Genomic DNA, 18,890 nt, shown 5'->3' on the forward strand with positions numbered 1-18,890 from the left:
TTCTGAAACTTAAAAGAAAGGTTTAATGATGAGGCACTGCAGTATAAATTTGCAGGTAAAGTAATTAAAGTACATATTATTATATATTTTGTCTCTATCCCAACTTGTTTTATGTCCCTTTAAAGGGATAGTAAACCCATTTTTTTCTTTCTTGATTAAGATAGAGCATGCAATTTTAAGCAACTTTCTAATTTACTCCTATTATCAAATTTTCTTCCTTCTCTTGGTATCTTTATTTAAAAAGCAGAAATATATGTTTAAGAGCCGGCCTATTTTTGGATCAGAACCTAGGTTGCACTTGCTTATTGGTGGCTAAATGTAACTGACCAATCGGCAAGTGAACCCAGGTTCTGAACCAAAAATGGTCCGGCTCTTAAAAATACATTTCTGCTTTTCAAATAAAGATACCAAGAGAAGGAAGAAAATTTGATAATAGAAGTAAATTAGAAAGTTGCTTACAATTGCATTCTCTATCTGAATCATGAAAGAAAATATGTGGGTTCACTATTCCTTTAATCATCTTGGTTTCCTTTGTTAAAAGCACATGTAGATTAGACTCAGGAGTAACAATGCACTACTGGGAACTTTGTTGTGATTGGTTGCTATGCACCTATATACCTCTTATTGGCTCAGCAGATATGTTTAGCCAACTCCTAATAGTGTGGTGCTGCTCTGGACTTTAACTAAGCTGTTGTTAGAAAAAAAGCTATGTTTATATGTTTTTGTGGTTTGTCACTGTACTCCACTTTGGCTGCCAGTGAGCAATCTATCAACATAATAATGCACATGAGATTGCTTTCAGTGTCATACTCAGTATAAAAGCGTCCCTTATTTGTGCAGTTTAACACTTGTAAGAGCTTAAAGGGATAGGAAAACCAAATCAAATTCTGATTTACACAGAACATACAATTTTAAAATGTTTCCTAATTTACTTCTATTATCACATATGTTTTTTTCTCTTGCTATTTTTTGTTGAAGAGATTCCTAGGTAGTTGTCTGGAGCACTACATGGTAGGGAATCGTGCTGCCATCTAGTGCTCTTGAAAATGGATAACATTCTTGGAAAACTGCTGCCATATAGTGCTCCGGACACATGCACACTCCTTAGCTTATGATACCAAGATAATGAAAATTTGATAATAGAAGATGCATGCCCTATCAGAATCGTGAAATACAATGTTGTGCTTCATGTTCCTTTAAATGTTTTTTTAAGACTCTTCTGCATATCTGTTCTACTTTCCCACAGGGTGCAAATGAAAGTTGACTTGTAATCTATAAATATACTTACCCATCCAGAAGCTTTAATACATTTCCTTTGTAAACAAAAATGTATCGCTGCCTCTGCTGTATGAGTACGTTTTGTGTCTGTATTTATAACTGCCAGATCTTATTTTGCAAATCTGACACTGTAGATAGATGCTGGCTTGGAAGAAGATTTGGCAGACTGAGCACTGTGTCTGTTTACAGAGGAATATGACCCTGTTGGCAAAAGATGCATGTTCTCACTTGTTTATGCATTAGTATACATCAAGCTGTATAGCATAAGAGATGCATTTACATCTAGCAACATGGGAATATAGATTGTGACGGGAGACAACAAGTAGAGATTGCAGAGAGAAATAGGTGAAGACAAGATGCAATCAATTAAAATAGTTTTTAAATAGAAAATACAGTTTTAAAATCTGATCCATAAATTGTTAGAAGCAGGTATTATTTTCTCCGCACCATGCTTGACCGAGGAGAAACCGCTGCCCTCATCCTCCTAGATCTCTCGGCAGCTTTCGACACTGTAGACCACAACACCCTCCGCACCCGCCTACACAACGCTGGCATCCGCAGCAAAGCCCTGGAATGGATCACCTCCTTCCTCACGGGCAGGACCCAAAAAGTCAGACTCCCGCCTTTCTCCTCCAAACCCACACCAGTCAACTGTGGTGTACCGCAAGGCTCTTTGCTGAGCCCCACCCTCTTCAACATTTACATGGCCCCTCTTGCCGCCATCGTCCAACGCCACAACCTCAACATCGTCTCCTACGCCAACGACACCCAGTTAATCATCTCACTCACCCGAGATCCCACTACCGCCAAAAGAAAAAAGTTGCTGCCTAGATGAAGGACAACCAGCTCAAACTGAACACAGACAAAACCGAAGTCTTCCTCCTCGGACCCAATAAATCCGCATGGAACGACTCCTGATGGCCCACAACCCTTGGTCACCCTCCAACCCCATAGACCATGCACGAAATCTAGGCTTCATCCTGGACTCCTCACTCTCCATGGACCGACAAATCAATGCCACCACTTTAACATGCTTCCACATTCTCCACCTGCCACGAAAAATCATCAAGTGGATCCTTACCGAAACCAAGAAAACAATCACCCACGCCCTCGTCAGCAGCTGGTTAGACTAAGGCAACGCACTCTATGCCGGCTCCACCATCAAACTCTAAAAGCGACTCCAACGTATCCAGAACGCCTCAGCCAGACTCATCCTTGACATCCCTCTCCAATGCCACATCACCGAACACCTAAGGAACCTTCACTGGCTCCCCATCAACAAGAGAATCATCTTCAAGCTCCTTACCCATGCGTTCAAGGCCCTACACAACATCGGACCTGAATACCTCAACCACTGCGTAAATTTCTACACCCCCGCCAGACAACTCCGATCGGCCGACCAAGCACTCTCAGTCATCCCCCGAATCAGCAAATCCACAGCGGGTGGACGATCCTTCTCCCACATGGCAGCAAAGACATGGAACAGATAGAGAGATCTGTCTCTTGTAATCTTTATAGGCAGAAGCCTCATCTCACGCATAAGACAAATACCTTATGTTTGGTGCTGCCAGATAATGTGTTTGGTTTTTTGTTTATTTAAACATTTCCTGCGCTGTCATGGATGTTTTTTTTCCATTCTTGCACATTCATGTCGCACAGAAAGTGATATGTCATTAATTCACAATGCTGCAGCCTACAGCTAGAGCCGCAATTCCTGACACTGGTCGATGGAGCTGTCCGTATTTGGTTTGCTTCAGACTCGCTCTGCTTCACCTCTCCCTTTAGTTTGCTTCAGCCTCACTCTACTGCTCCTCTACTTTTAGTTTGCTTCAGACTCTCTCTGCTGCTCCTCTCCTGCCTTAATTCATTCAGAGTCATATGGGTCTCACCTTGCAGCTGCATTGTGCACTCTTGTTCTACCACTCGCTGGGTTCCCTGTTCATATCACTGCAGACTGACCGGAATTAGCAGCCAGGCACTGAGGCAGGGACTACTGTACATTAAGCAGACACTAAACCCTCTGAGATTTTACTTTTCATATTATTTATAACTGTTTCCAATTAGCCTCACCTGGGGAGATCTTATATATAAAGGGGGCTTTTTAACCCAGGATAACTAAGTTACAACATAGTGACCCCCATTATTTTATATAATATAATAATATAATTTTTTAAATGCATCTTCATTTTATTCACATGCTAATCTTTGTTTTGAATAAATAATTAAGTATAGAATTGTGTGTTTTTGTGGTCTATTTAAATTTGTTCCATCTGTATTAGTTGAGCCAGACCATTCCAGGCAATAGTAAAATCTGAGCAAGCATTTACATATGTGTAAGGTTTGCAGGCAGCAACTATTCTTACAATCTGTTTGCTATATACTTCTCAGCTAAATCTTTTATATTATGTGATTCAATTTTTCCCCCACCAAAATGTAGAAGTTTGTAACTAATTGGTAGGTGAGTGACTAAAAGATGTAAAATAAGCCTTGGAAGTGAGCCCTGAAATTACATTTTTGTATGTTACAGCATTTAAACAGATTGATATAAAACAAATTGAGATTCATTTATTGTACTATGCCTGTTATGTTTCCTTTTAATAAATGATATGTATTAGCAGAAATGCCAGTATCCAACATTTACAATTTGCTTCCAATTTTATGTGATTTCCTTCTTATTACAAGATATCTCACTTTAGCTCCTTCATTAAAGGGACATGAAGCCCAAAACATTTCTTTCATGATTCAGATAGAGAATACAATTTAAACTACTTTCTAATTTACTTCTATTATCTAATCTGTTTTATTCTCTTGGTATCATTTGTTGAAGGAGCAGCAATGCACTTCTGGTTTCTAACTGAACACATGGGTGAGCCAATGAAAATCCGTTTATATATGCAGCTACCAATCAACAGCTAAGACCTAGGTTCTCTGCTGCACATGAACTTGCCTAGATAAACATTTCAGCAAAGGATAACAAGAGAAAGAAGCAAATTAAATAATAGAAGTAAATTGGAAAGTTGTTTGAAATTGTATTCTCTATCTGAATCATGAAAGAAAATTTTTGGGTTTCATGTCCCTTTAAGAAGTGTGTTACAAAATGTCAAATCATATGCAACAATGAGGGAAAAGTATGTTAAATGTCACAATTTAGCACAATGTGACTAATAACCGCAACCCCCTTGTTTGTACCATAGGATAATTTCTCAGAATATCAGGAAACGCTACTATCACTTCACCAGCAGTTGGAAGCGCTAAAGGAGCAGCTCGTTCTGGCAAAAGCTAAAGGCGAGGAAGCAGCTGTTCACAGTTTGCAGGTGAAAACCATTTACAGAATACCTGGGTGTGCCATGATGTGTATTGGTCAGCACAGTGATTGCAAGGGATTATGTGGAACTGATGTACAGTTACCAGAATCCCTTGTTTATGTATAAGCATTGGCTAGAATAATATGTTGTAAGGGAAGATTAAACACGGCATACGTGCCCAGTTTACCTATCAATGCTCTGTATATTTATAGCCAAGCCAGGGTCTGTTTTAAATGGACATAAAGACATTTTTTATATGTGCATCAGAAACTGCTAACTGTATTGCAAAAGATCTGCATATAAAATAAATGCTTTAAAACTGTCATTTTGTTAGGATTTGGACATACGATCTGAATAGAGTGTATTGTTTATATTTTCTCCTTTGTTGTTGCTAGATAGCTACATGTATAAATGAGCTCCTGCGCATATCAAGCACACACCGTGCAAAATGTAGGAGGGTCACAAAATGCACTCCAAAGTTCATAATTTATACCTTTTTATCGGGAACTACATTTTCAGTTGAATGTTCCTTTAACCAAGGAACAGGCAGCAGGCATAAATTATTGTTATTAATAATAATGATTATTATTATTATATTATGATAATTTATTTGTAGACCACAACAGATTGTGCAGCACTATAACATAGGTATAATATGCAGAGGTAGCATTTATAAGAAACAAATAGGTCATGGGCTGCGCTGTTGTACATTACCTCACATGAAGGTGCTGTACATTACAGCTAGGCGCGTAGGCTCACATGCTAAGAGGGTTCAAGGGGATGAAAAAAGAGGTGATGAACTGAGTTAAGAGAAGGTTAGTGTACATTATATTTACTCTCTGTTCACCAAATTCACATTATCGAGGAAAGAATTGTATCAAATGATCTGTTTTTAAATATTTATTTGAATAGGGACAAACTGTGAAAACTGATTTTAATATTTGATAACTTCAGTTCTATGTCTGATACGTTTTGAATATTTTTGTACTTTTGGTTTAAAAAACTGAAATTAAAACCAACGTTGCTAGCAACTCTTTCTCATACCCACGGCTCATTGGCACATAAGTACCTGCAGGGGATAACTGACTTTGCAGACAGCCTCCCATTCTAAACAGCTCAAATATATTACATAGTATTTGCTCTAACTATGACTACACATCAGGAAGTTTCTACTTTCACACTGTTTTTTTTGCTGAGGACTTAATGGCAAAGCAAAGTGATCCTACTATGAAACGTTAATTACTGTGTAATTAAGTTGTGCTCAGTGCTGTAGAAATATAATCCAAGAGTTAAATGCTTTAAAACTACTCAATTCTGATATTCTGGATTACTTCCAGTAAAGGAATATTGTGTTGTGTACCAGTGTGGTCTGAAAATAGCAATATTCATTTTCAAGCAGCAGATGTGGATACATTAGTGGAGAGATGGATGCCAAGGCTTCAAAGAAAATATTACAGGAAAAGAATAAGGAGGTCCTATATATGTGTGTGTTTGTGCGTGTGTCTTTCTCAGACTGTAAAAAAACAGATACTGCAATAGCACATAGTCATTTGTTCATTTGAAGTTTATTTGTACCTTAAAAACAGTGTATGTAATTTGTATTTCAATTTAAAGTCTTTCAAATATGTGCTCAGCTGCCCTCCTAGTAAACCAATCAATCAATAAAAGTTGGACACCGTTGAGATATTTCAAATTGCAAGATGGTTAAGTTGTAGAAGGATGGATAAAGAGTTAAGTTCCTTTTGAATCATTGTCACATCGGAACCTTCACTGTCTGGTATCATTGTGGTATTCTCTAATTAAAGCTGAATGTTCTAACACTACATCCCCCGACTGCTCTGTTTTCCACTTGAATTCATAACCAAGCATCTCGCATTCATCCATTTATTTCACACTTTGATCCCCCACAGAGCACACACCCAACCCACATATACCAAGCAGATCATTAGCTCTTCTATGCCCCAGCGCATGTAGTATGAGATCATGTCTTTCGCTCATCACTATACGTCCCACTGAGAAAATCTTTTTACAAGTGGTATGAGATTGTGCTATCATTACAAACGTTTTCTTTTGTGCTGTCCACATTCATTTGAAATTGTATTATTTCTTTTTATATCACTAAGATATACTGTAAAGAAGAAGCCTGAAGGGTTTAAGAGCCACAAACAAAACTTCTTAGCAGGTTGCTTCATCAAAGACGCAGCTAGCTCTGAAAGCAAGTTAGTGACTAATCAGCTAATCTTTACATCACACAAAACACTTTCTGAATTTTAAATAAAAAGTAGTGAATGTATTTCAGGTAGACTGACACACAATGGCGACAACTAACTGACCGTGATATACTAAATGTCAGCATAGAGCTTGTTAATTAACATACTTCACATGTCAGAGTTCTTCATATTGCATAATTCTTTGTGATGTCATTAAGAATTAAACTGGCAGGATTGCGTAAGGGAGAGCTAAAACTATTCTTATTCTCTGTGCTCCAGGTTCAGATCTCACTGAAGGCAATTCATTTAAAGAGATGGTAGAGTTAAAATTAAACACATGATTCAGATAGAGCATGCAATTTTAAACAACTTTCCAATTTACTTTGTTTGCGTGGTATCTTTTGTTGAAAACCAAAACCTAGATAGGTTTAGGAGCAGTAATATACTACTGGGAGCCAGCTGTTGATTGGTAGCTGCACATTTATGTCTCGTGTTATTGGCTCACCGGATGTATTTAGCTAGCTCCTAGCAGTGCATTGCTGCTCCAGAGCCTACTCTTCAACAAAGTATACCAAGAGAATAAAGCAAATTTGATTGCTATAAATAAATTGGATAGTTGTGTAACATTGCTTAGTTTATCCGAATTATAAAACATTATTTTTGACTTTACTGTCCCTTTTAGTTGTGTCTTGTATCAGAACTTATACCCCAAACCTAAAAACGTTTACAGCTTATTTGATAGAACAGGTTGTATATCCCCATTATTTAATGGATGTATCTTAAGTTTTACAATAACTTTTTTTGTGGTTAATGTTAGGACTAGAAATGTGTGATTTAATTGGTCATTTAATGGAAATTGAAAACTGCACTCTACCTTGCAGATGCATTTAATTGTTTTTAAATAATGTCTTGTATTATTTGTAGGTCCAGTTAGAGAAAGTGGTGGCAAAACAGATGGAAGTTTACCGTAACTCAGGGTATGAAAGACTACAGTATCCCGAAAGATGTCTTTCTGCCGGTCTTTACAGACAGAACTCAGAGGAGAGTAGTCCGACAGCCATGGCATCAGATAGCTCTGATGGTCAAGGTAACAAATATATTCCACTTGGCACCTTCATCTTCTTGAGTGCAATATGTAAATACTATAGTCTGAGAAATGGCAACCTATAGTCAAATAATAGAGGCCCATGTTACTTAACATCACTATATAGATGTTTTCCAATGAAAGAAATGGTTTAATTAATGCTGTGTATGCTTGATGATCTAGGGCAGTGAGGGCTAAGCTTGACACCCCAGATATTTTGAAACTTTATTTCCCAAAATGCTTATGCAGTGTAGTTGAGCATCATGGGAAATGTAGTTCCAAAAGGGGTTCCAGGGTTAGCCATCACTGATATATGGTATTACTTGAACTTAAAGGGACAGTTTACTCAAAAAATGTCTGCCCTTTAATTTGTTCCCAATGATCCACTTTACCTGCTGGAGTGTATTAAATTGTTTACAAGTAGCTCCTTTACCCTTATATTGACATTTGAAATTGTTAATTTAGCATGTGGTATACCCACCTATTCTGAAAGTTTGTGGCCGCGCGTACCAGCTATAGATAAGCTTTGTAAACACAGCCAGCAGAAGAAATTACACTCCCAGTGTGATAAAGCAGAGAGAAGGTAATAAAATGTTGATTTCTCCTGTTAAGTGTGGTCAGTCCACGGGTCATCATTACTTCTGGGATATTAACTCCTCCCCAACAGGAAGTGCAAGAGGATTCACCCAGCAGAGCTGCTATATAGCTCCTCCCCTCTACGTCACCCCCAGTCATTCTCTTGCACCCAACGAATAGATAGGATGTGTGAGAGGACTGTGGTGATTATACTTAGTTTTATACCTTCAATCAAAAGTTTGTTATTTTATAATAGCACCGGAGTGTGTTATTCCTTCTCTGGTAGAATTTGAAGAAGAATCTACCTGAGTTTTTTCTATGATTTTAGCCGGCGTAGTTAAGATCATATTGCTGTTTCTCAGCCATCTGAGGAGAGGTAAACTTCAGATCAGGGGACAGCGGGCAGATTAATCTGCAAGAGGTATGTAGCAGCTTATTATTTTCTGACAATGGAATTGATGAGAAAATTCTGCCATACCGATATAATGTAAACTCAGCCTTAAATGCAGTAGCAGCAACTGGTATCAGGCTGTCATGTATGTATATTTTACACTTCAGTATTCTGGGGAATGGCACTTCACTGGAATTATACTGTATGCATAAGACTTTAGCCTAATTTGCAGGGACTAGCAACAGGCTTTTTAATAACACTTAATTTATTTATGTTAAACGTTTTTTGCTGGCATGTAAAATCGTTTAATTTTCTGAGGTACTGGGTGAAAAAATGTTTTGGACACTATTTTTTCCACTTGGCAGTCGTTTTTATTTAATTTATGACAGTTTACTGATCTCTCTCACTGTTGTGTATGAGGGGGAGGGGCCTTTTTTGGCGCTTTTGCTACGCATCAAAAAATTCAGTCAGAAGTTTATTGTCTTCCCTGCATGATCCGGTTCATCTCTACAGAACTCAGGGGTCTTCAAAACTTGTTTTGAGGGAGGTAATCACTCACAGCAGAGCTGTGAGATTGTAGTTGACTGTGATAAAAAACGTTTATTTCTGTATTTTTTTTCTGCTATCAGGGTTAGTTATCCTTTGCTAATGGGAGCAATCCTTTGCTAAAAGTGTGTTTTTTACAAAGATTTGATGCTATAACTTTTCAGTTTATCAATTTTCAACTGTCATAACTTTTTCTGTGCTTCTTATAGGCACAGTACGTTTTCATATTATAGTAAATTACTTGAAAAGTATTTCCAAGTTGCTAGTTTATTTGCTAGTGTGTTAAACATGTCTGATTCAGAGGAAGATATCTGTGCTATATGTGCTAAAGCCAAAGTGGAGCCCAATAGAAATTTATGTACTAACTGTATTGATGCTACTTTAAATAAAAGTCAATCTGTACAAATTGAACATATTTCACCAAACAACGAGGGGAGAGTTATGCCGACTAACTCGCCTCACGTGTCAGTACCTGCATCTCCCGCTCGGGAGGTGCGTGATATTGTAGCGCCGAGTACATCTGGGCGGCCATTACAAATCACATTACAGGATATGGCTACTGTTATGACTGAAGTTTTGGCTAAATTACCAGAACTAAGAGGTAAGCGTGATCACTCTGGGGTGAGAACAGAGTGCGCTGATAATATTAGGGCCATGTCAGACACTGCGTCACAATTTGCAGAACATGAGGACGGAGAGCTTCATTCTGCGGGTGACGGTTCTGATCCAAACAGACTGGATTCAGATATTTCAAATTTTAAATTTAAACTGGAAAACCTCCGTGTATTACTAGGGGAGGTGTTAGCGGTTCTGAATGATTGTAACACAGTTGCAATACCAGAGAAAATGTGTAGGTTGGATAAATATTTTGCGGTACCGTAGAGTACTGATGTTTTTCCTATACCTAAGAGACTTACTGAAATTGTTACTAAGGAGTGGGATAGACCCGGTGTGCCGTTCTCACCCCCTCCAATATTTAGAAAGATGTTTCCAATAGACGCCACCACACGGGACTTATGGCAAACGGTCCCTAAGGTGGAGGGAGCAGTTTCTACTTTAGCTAAGCGTACCACTATCCCGGTGGAGGATAGCTGTGCCTTTTCAGATCCAATGGATAAAAAGTTAGAGGGTTACCTTAAGAAAATGTTTGTTCAACAAGGTTTTATATTGCAACCTCTTGCATGCATTGCGCCTGTCACGGCTGCAGCAGCATTTTGGTTTGAGTCTCTGGAAGAGACACTTGAATCAGCTCCATTAGATGAGATTACACACAAGCTTAAAGCCCTTAAGTTAGCTAACTCATTTATTTCGGATGCCGTAGTACATTTAACTAAACTTACGGCTAAGAATTCCGGATTCGCCATTCAGGCGCGCAGAGCACTGTGGCTAAAATCCTGGTCAGCTGATGTTACTTCTAAATCTAAATTGCTTAATATTCCTTTCAAAGGGCAGACCTTATTCGGGCCCGGGTTGAAAGAAATTATCGCTGACATTACAGGAGGTAAAGGCCATGCCCTGCCTCAAGACAGAGCCAAACCTAAGGCTAGACAGTCTAATTTTCGTTCCTTTCGTAATTTCAAAGCAGGAGCAGCATCAACTTCCTCTGCACCAAAACAGGAAGGAGCTGTTGCTCGCTACAGACAAGGCTGGAGACCTAACCAGTCCTGGAACAAGGGCAAGCAGGCCAGGAAACCTGCTGCTGCCCCTAAGACAGCATGAATCGAGGGCCCCCGATCCGGGAACGGATCTAGTGGGGGGCAGACTTTCTCTCTTCGCCCAGGCTTGGGCAAGAGATGTCCAGGATCCCTGGGCGTTAGAGATCATATCTCAGGGATACCTTCTGGACTTCAAATCCTCTCCCCCAAGAGGGAGATTTCATCTGTCAAGGTTGTCAACAAACCAAATAAAGAAAGAGGCGTTTCTCCAACATAGGTGTGTCCGGTCCACGGCGTCATCCTTACTTGTGGGATATTCTCTTCCCCAACAGGAAATGGCAAAGAGCCCAGCAAAGCTGGTCACATGATCCCTCCTAGGCTCCGCCTTCCCCAGTCATTCTCTTTGCCGTTGTACAGGCAACATCTCCACGGAGATGGCTTAGAGTTTTTTGGTGTTTAAATGTAGTTTTTATTCTTCAATCAAGAGTTTGTTATTTTAAAATAGTGCTGGTATGTACTATTTACTCTGAAACAGGAAAGAGATGAAGATTTCTGTTTGTAAGAGGAAAATGATTTTAGCAACCGTTACTAAAATCGATGGCTGTTTCCACACAGGACTGTTGAGAGGAATTAACTTCAGTTGGGGGAAACAGTGAGCAGACTTTTGCTGCTTGAGGTATGACACATTTCTAACAAGACTCGGTAATGCTGGAAGCTGTCATTTTCCCTATGGGAACCGGTAAGCCATTTTCTTAGTTTAAGTAAAAGAATAAAGGGCTTCATTAGGGCTTAAAAAACTGGTAGACATTTTTCTGGGCTAAAACGATTACTTTAATAAGTATATTTGGCAGATTATTACTTTTAATAGTTGTTAAATCTTGGGGATTGTTTTAATAAAAACGGCAGGCACTGTATTGGACACCTTTTTCACTGGGGGCCTTTTCTAGTCATAGACAGAGCCTCATTTTCGCGCCTCTAATGCGCAGTTGTTTTTGGAAAGCATGGCATGCAGATGCATGTGTGAGGAGCTAAGAACCACTGAAAAAGCTTATAGAAGGCATCATTTGGTATCGTATTCCCCTCTGGGCTTGGTTGGGTCTCAGCAAAGCAGATACCTGGGACTGTATAGGGGTTAAATGTAAAAACGGCTCCGGTTCCGTTATTTTAAGGGTTAAAGCTTTCAAATTTGGTGTGCAATACTTTTAAGGCTTTAAGTTACTGTGGTGAAATTTTGGTGAAATTTGAACAATTCCTTCATACTTTTTCACATATTCAGTAATAAAGTGTGTTCAGTTTGAAATTTAAAGGGACAGTAACGGTTTTATTGTAAAACGTTTTTTGTGCTTTGTTGACTATTTTAAGCCTGTTTAACATGTCTGAACCATCAGATAACGATGTTCTATATGTATGAAAGCCAATGTGTCTCCCCATTTAAATATATGTGATATATTTGTGTCATAATGTCCAAACAAAGTAGGGATAATAATGCCATAGATATGATATTGCCCAAGATGATTCCTCTAATGAGGGGAGTAAGCATGGTACTGCATCATCCCCTTCTGTGTCTACACCAGTTTTGCCCACACAAGAGGCCCCTAGTACATCTAGTGCGCCAATACTTATTACCATACAACAATTAATGGCTGTAATGGATAATTCTATTGCATGCATTTTTTCCAAAATGCCTACTTATCAGAGAAAGCGTGATTGCTCTGTTTTAAACACTGAAGAGCAAGAGGACGCTGATGATATCTGTTCTGACATACCCTCACACCTATCTGAAGGGGCCAGGAGGGAGGTTTTGTCTGAGGGAGAAATTTCAGATTCAGGGAAAATTTCTCAACAAGCAGAACCTGATATTGTAACTTTTAAATTTAAATTTCAACATCTCCACGCACTACTTAAGGAGGTATTATCTACTCTGGATGATTGTGACAATTTGGTCATTCCAGAGAAATTAGGTAAGATGGACAAGTTCCTAGAGGTTCCGGTGCCCCCCGATGTTTTTCCTATACCCAAGCGGGTGGCGGACATAGTAAATAAGGAGTGGGAAAGGCCCGGCATACCTTTTGTCCTCCCCCTATATTTAAGAAATTAGTTCCTATAGTCGACCCCAGAAAGGACTTATAGCATACAGTCCCCAAGGTCGAGGGGGCGGTTTCTACTCTAAACAAACGCACTTCTATTCCTATAGAAGATAGTTGTGCTTTCAAGATCCTATGGATTAAAGGTTAGAGGGTTTGCTTAAAAAGATGTTTGTTCAGCAAGGTTACCTTCTACAACCAATTTCATGCATTGTTCCTGTCACTACAGCTGCGTGTTTCTGGTTCGAAGAACTAGAAAAGTCGCTCAATAAAGAATCTTCGTACGAGGAGGTTTTGGACAGAGTTCAAGCTCTTAAATTGGCTAACTCTTTTTTATTTTAGATGCCGCTTTGCAATTAGCTAAGATTAGCGGCGAATAATTCAGGGTTTGCTATCGTGGCGCGCAGAGCGCTTTTGCTTAACATCCCTTTCAAGGGTAAAACACTGTTTGGCCCTGACTTGAAAGAGATTATTTCAGACATCACTGGGGGAAAGGGCCACGCCCTTCCTCTGGATAGGTCTTTTAAGGCTAAAAAGAAGCCAAATTTTCGTCCCTTTCGCAGAAACGGACCAGCCTCAAATTCTACACCCTCTAAGCAAGAGGGTAATACTTCTCAAACCAAGCCAGCCTGGAGGCCGATGCAAGGCTGGAACAAGGGTAAGCAGGCCAAGTCACCTGCCACTGCTACCAAAACAGCATGAAGTGTTGGCCCCCGATCTGGGAAGGATCTGGTGGGGGGCAGACTTTCTCTCTTTGCTCAGGCTGGGGCAAGAGATGTTCAGGATCCTTGGGCGCTAGAAATAGTTTCTCAAGGTTATCTCCTGGAATTCAGGGAACTACCCCCAAGGGGAAGGTTCCACGGGTCTCAATTATCTTCGAACAGGCATTCTTACACTGTGTAGAAGACCTGTTAAGCATGGGAGTGATTCATCCTGTTCCATTAGGAGAACAAGGGATGGGTTTTTACTCCAACCTGTTCATAATTCCCAAAAAAGAGGGAACATTCAGACCTATTTTAGATCTCAGGATTCTAAACAAGTTTCTAATGGTTTCATCATTCAAAATGGAAACCATTCGAACGATCCTTCCTACCATCCAGGAAGGTCAATTCATGACCACGGTGGACTTAAAGGATGCGTACCTACGTATTCCTATCCACAAGGAACATTTTCGGTTCCTAAGGTTCGTCTTTCTGGACAAGCATTACCTGTGGCACTTCCATTCGGATTAGCCACTGCTCCAAGGACTTTCACAAGGGTACTAGGGTCCCTTCTAGCGGTGCTAAGACCAAGGGGCATTGCAGTAGTACTTTACGTGGACGACATCCTGATTCAAGTGTCGTCTCTGTCAAAAGCAAGGGCTCATACGGACATTGTCCTAGCCTTTCTCAGATCTCACAGGTGGAAAGTGAACATAGAAAAAAGTTCTCTGTCCCCGTCAACAAGAGTTCCCTTCTTGGGAACAATAATAGTTTCCTTAGAAATGAAGGTTTTTCTGACAGAGGCCAGAAAATCAAAACTTCTAAGCTCTTGTCAGGTACTTCATTCTGTTCTTCTTCCTTCCATAGCGCAGTCCATGGAAGTAATAGGTTTGATGGTTGCGGCAATGGACATAGTTCCTTTTGCACGAATTCATCTAAGACCATTGCACCTGTGCATGCTCAGACAGTGGAATGGGGATTATACAGACTTGTCTCCGACGATACAAGTAGATCAAATAACCAGAGATTCACTCCGTTGGTGGCTGACCCTGGACAACCTGTCACAGGGAATGAGCTTCCGCAGACCAGAATAGGTCATTGTCACGACCGACGCCAGTCTGGTGGGCTGGGGCGCGGTCTGGGAACCCCTGAAAACTCAGGGTCTATGGTTTCGGGAAGACTCTCTTCTCCCGATAAACATAATGGAACTGAGAGCGATATTCAATGCTCTCAAAGCTTGGCCTCGACTAGCAAAGGCCAAATTCATAAGGTTTCAATCAGACATCATGACGACTGTTACATATATCAACCATCAGGGGGTAACAAGGAGTTCCCTGGCGATGGAGGAGCATCCGGGGGAGTGGGAACTCCATCTGGAAATCTTTGCCCAAATAACTCAATTATGGGGCATTCCAGACATGGTTCTGATGGCCTCTCGTCAGAACTTCATGGTCCCTTGTTACGGGTCCAAATCCAGGGATCCCAAGGCGACTCTATTGGATACAATAGTAGCACCTTGGATCTTCAACCTAGCTTTTGTATTCCCACCGTTTCCTCTCATTCCCAGGCTGGTAGCCAGGATCAATCTGGAGGGGGCTTCGGTGACCTTGATAGTTCCTGTGTGGCCACGCAGGACTTGGTATGCAGACCTGGTGAATGTGTCATTGGCTCCACCATGGAAGCTACCTTTGAGACAGGACCTTCTTATTCAGGGTCCATTCGAACATCCGAATCTGGTTTTCCTCCAACTGACTGCTTGGAGATTGAACGCTTGTTTTTATCAAAGCGTGGGTTTTCAGATTCTGTAATAGATACTCTTATTCAGGCTAGAAAGCCTGTAACTAGAAAAATTTACCATAATATATGGAAAAAATATATCTGTTGGTGTGAATCTAAAGGATTCCCATGGAACAAGGTAAAAATTCCTAAGATTCTTTCCTTTCTACAAGAAGGTTTGGAGAAAGGATTTTCTGCGAGTTCTCTGAAGGGACAGATCTCTGCTTTATCTGTTTTACTTCACAAAAGGCTGGCAGCTGTGCCAGACGTTTAAGCGTTTGTTCAGGCTCTGGTTAGAATCAAGCCTGTTTACAGACCTTTGACTCTTCCCTGGAGTCTTAATCTAGTTCTTTCAGTTTTTCAAGGGGTTCCGTTTGAACCCTTACATTCCGTAGATATTAAGTTATTATCTTGGAAAGTTTTGTTTTAGGTTGCAGTTTCTTCCGCTAGAAGAGTTTCTGAGTTATCTGCTCTGCAGTGTTCTCCGCCCTATCTGGTCCATGCAGATAAGGTGGTTTTTACGTACTGAGCCTGGTTTTCTTCCGAAGGTTGTTTCCAACAAAAATATTAACCAGGAGATAGTTGTACCTTCTTTGTGTCCGAATCCAGTTTCATAGAAGGAACGTTTGTTACACAATTTGGACGTTGTCCGTGCTCTAAAATTCTATTTAGATGCTACAAAGGATTTCAGTCAAACATCTTCCTTGTTTGTTGTTTATTCTGGTAAAAGGAGAGGTCAAAAAGCAACTTCTACCTCTCTATCTTTTTGGCTTAAAAGCATCATCAGATTGGCTTATGAGACTGCCGGACGGCAGCCTCCTGAAAGAATCACAGCTCATTCCACTAGGGCCGTGGCTTCCACATGGGCCTTTAAGAACGAGGCTTCTGTTGATCAGATATTTAAGGCAGCGACTTGGTCTTCACTGCACACTTTTACCAAATTTTACAAATTTGATACTTTTGCTTCTTCTGAGGCTATTTTTGGGAGACAGGTTTTGCAAACCGTGGTGCCTTCCATCTAGGTGACCTGATTTGCTCCCTCCCATCATCCGTGTCCTAAAGCTTTGGTATTGGTTCCCACAAGTAAGGATGACGCCGTGGACCGGACACACCTATGTTGGAGAAAACAGAATTTATGTTTACCTGATAAATTACTTTCTCCAACGGTGTGTCCGGTCCACGGCCCGCCCTGGTTTTTTAATCAGGTCTGATGATTTATTTTCTTTAACTACAGTCACCACGGTATCATATGATTTCTCCTATGCAAATATTCCTCCTTTACGTCGGTCGAATGACTGGGGAAGGCGGAGCCTAGGAGGGATCATGTGACCAGCTTTGCTGGGCTCTTTGCCATTTCCTGTTGGGGAAGAGAATATCCCACAAGTAAGGATGACGCCGTGGACCGGACACACCGTTGGAGAAAGTAATTTATCAGGTAAACATAAATTCTGTTTTCTACGCTGCGTACAAGATCTTTTATTAATGGGAGTGATCCATCCGGTTCCGCGGTCGGAACAAGGACAAGGGCTTTACTCAAATCTGTTTGTGGTTCCCAAAAAAGAGGGAACTTTCAGGCCAATCTTGGATTTAAAGATCCTAAACAAATTCCTAAGAGTTCCATCGTTCAAAATGGAAACTATTCGGACAATTTTACCCATGATCCAAAAGGGTCAGTACATGACCACAGTGGATTTAAAGGATGCTTACCTTCACATACCGATTCACAAAGATCATTACCGGTATCTAAGGTTTGCCTTTCTAGACAGGCATTACCAGTTTGTAGCTCTTCCATTCGGATTGGCTACGGCTCCAAGAATCTTCACAAAGGTTCTGGGTGCTCTTCTGGTGGTACTAAGACCGCGAGGAATTTCGGTAGCTCCGTACCTAGACGACATTCTGATACAAGCTTCAAGCTTTCAAACTGCCAAGTCTCATACAGAGTTAGTACTGGCATTTCTAAGGTCGCATGGATGGAAGGTGAACGAAAAGAAGAGTTCTCTCTTTCCACTCACAAGAGTTCCCTTCTTGGGGACTCTTATAGATTCTGTAGAAATGAAGATTTACCTGACAGAAGACAGGTTAACAAAGCTTCAAAATGCATGCCGTGTCCTTCATTCCATTCAACACCCGTCAGTAGCTCAATGCATGGAGGTGATCGGCTTAATGGTAGCGGCAATGGACATAGTACCCTTTGCACGCCTACATCTCAGACCGCTGCAATTGTGCATGCTAAGTCAGTGGAATGGGGATTACTCAGACTTGTCCCCTACTCTGAATCTGGATCAATAGACCAGAAATTCTCTTCTATGGTGGCTTTCTCGGCCACATCTGTCCAGGGGGATGCCATTCAGCAGGCCGGACTGGACAATTGTAACAACAGACGCCAGCCTACTAGGTTGGGGCGCTGTCTGGAATTCTCTGAAGGCTCAGGGACAATGGAATCAGGAGGAGAGTCTCCTACCAATAAACATTCTGGAATTGAGAGCAGTTCTCAATGCCCTTCTGGCTTGGCCCCAGTTAACAACTCGGGGGTTCATCAGGTTTCAGTCGGACAACATCACGACTGTAGCTTACATCAACCATCAGGGAGGGACAAGAAGCTCCCTAGCAATGATGGAAGTATCAAAGATAATTCGCTGGGCAGAGTCTCACTCTTGCCACCTGTCAGCAATCCACATCCCGGGAGTGGAGAACTGGGAGGCGGATTTCTTAAGTCGTCAGACTTTTCATCCGGGGGAGTGGGAACTTCATCCGGAGGTCTTTGCCCAAATACTTCGACGTTGGGGCAAACCAGAGATAGATCTCATGGCGTCTCGACAGAATGCCAAGCTTCCTCGTTACGGGTCCAGATCCAGGGATCCGGGAGCGGTTCTGATAGATGCTTTGACAGCACCTTGGACCTTCGGGATGGCTTATGTGTTTCCACCCTTCCCGATGCTTCCTCGATTGATTGCCAGAATCAAACAGGAGAGAGCATCAGTGATTCTAATAGCGCCTGCATGGCCACGCAGGACTTGGTATGCAGATCTAGTGGACATGTCATCCTGTCCACCTTGGTCTCTACCTCTGAAACAGGACCTTCTGATCCAGGGTCCCTTCAAACATCAAAATCTAATTTCTCTGAAGCTGACTGCTTGGAAATTGAACGCTTGATTTTATCAAAACGTGGTTTTTCTGAGTCAGTTATTGATACCTTAATACAGGCTAGGAAGCCTGTTACCAGAAAGATTTACCATAAGATATGGCGCAAATTCTTATATTGGTGCGAATCCAAGAGTTACTCA

At 40.9% G+C, this 18,890-nt stretch overlaps 1 protein-coding gene across 4 annotated transcripts in view; it reads left to right on the plus strand.

Moving 5' to 3' along the window:
- The window catches only part of NAB1 (NGFI-A binding protein 1), a 94,313-nt gene that overhangs the window by 60,356 nt on the left and 15,067 nt on the right, over positions 1 to 18,890 (plus strand). For all 4 annotated transcript variants that reach the window (XM_053698619.1, XM_053698620.1, XM_053698621.1 and 1 more), the window contains exons 5-6: positions 4,473 to 4,592; positions 7,718 to 7,880. In XM_053698619.1, coding sequence (XP_053554594.1) covers positions 4,473 to 4,592; positions 7,718 to 7,880 — 283 coding nt within the window. The remainder of the gene's footprint in view (positions 1 to 4,472; positions 4,593 to 7,717; positions 7,881 to 18,890) is intronic.

Source organism: Bombina bombina, chromosome 1 (assembly GCF_027579735.1).
Source record: "Bombina bombina isolate aBomBom1 chromosome 1, aBomBom1.pri, whole genome shotgun sequence".
Classification (NCBI taxonomy): Eukaryota; Metazoa; Chordata; class Amphibia; order Anura; family Bombinatoridae; genus Bombina; species Bombina bombina.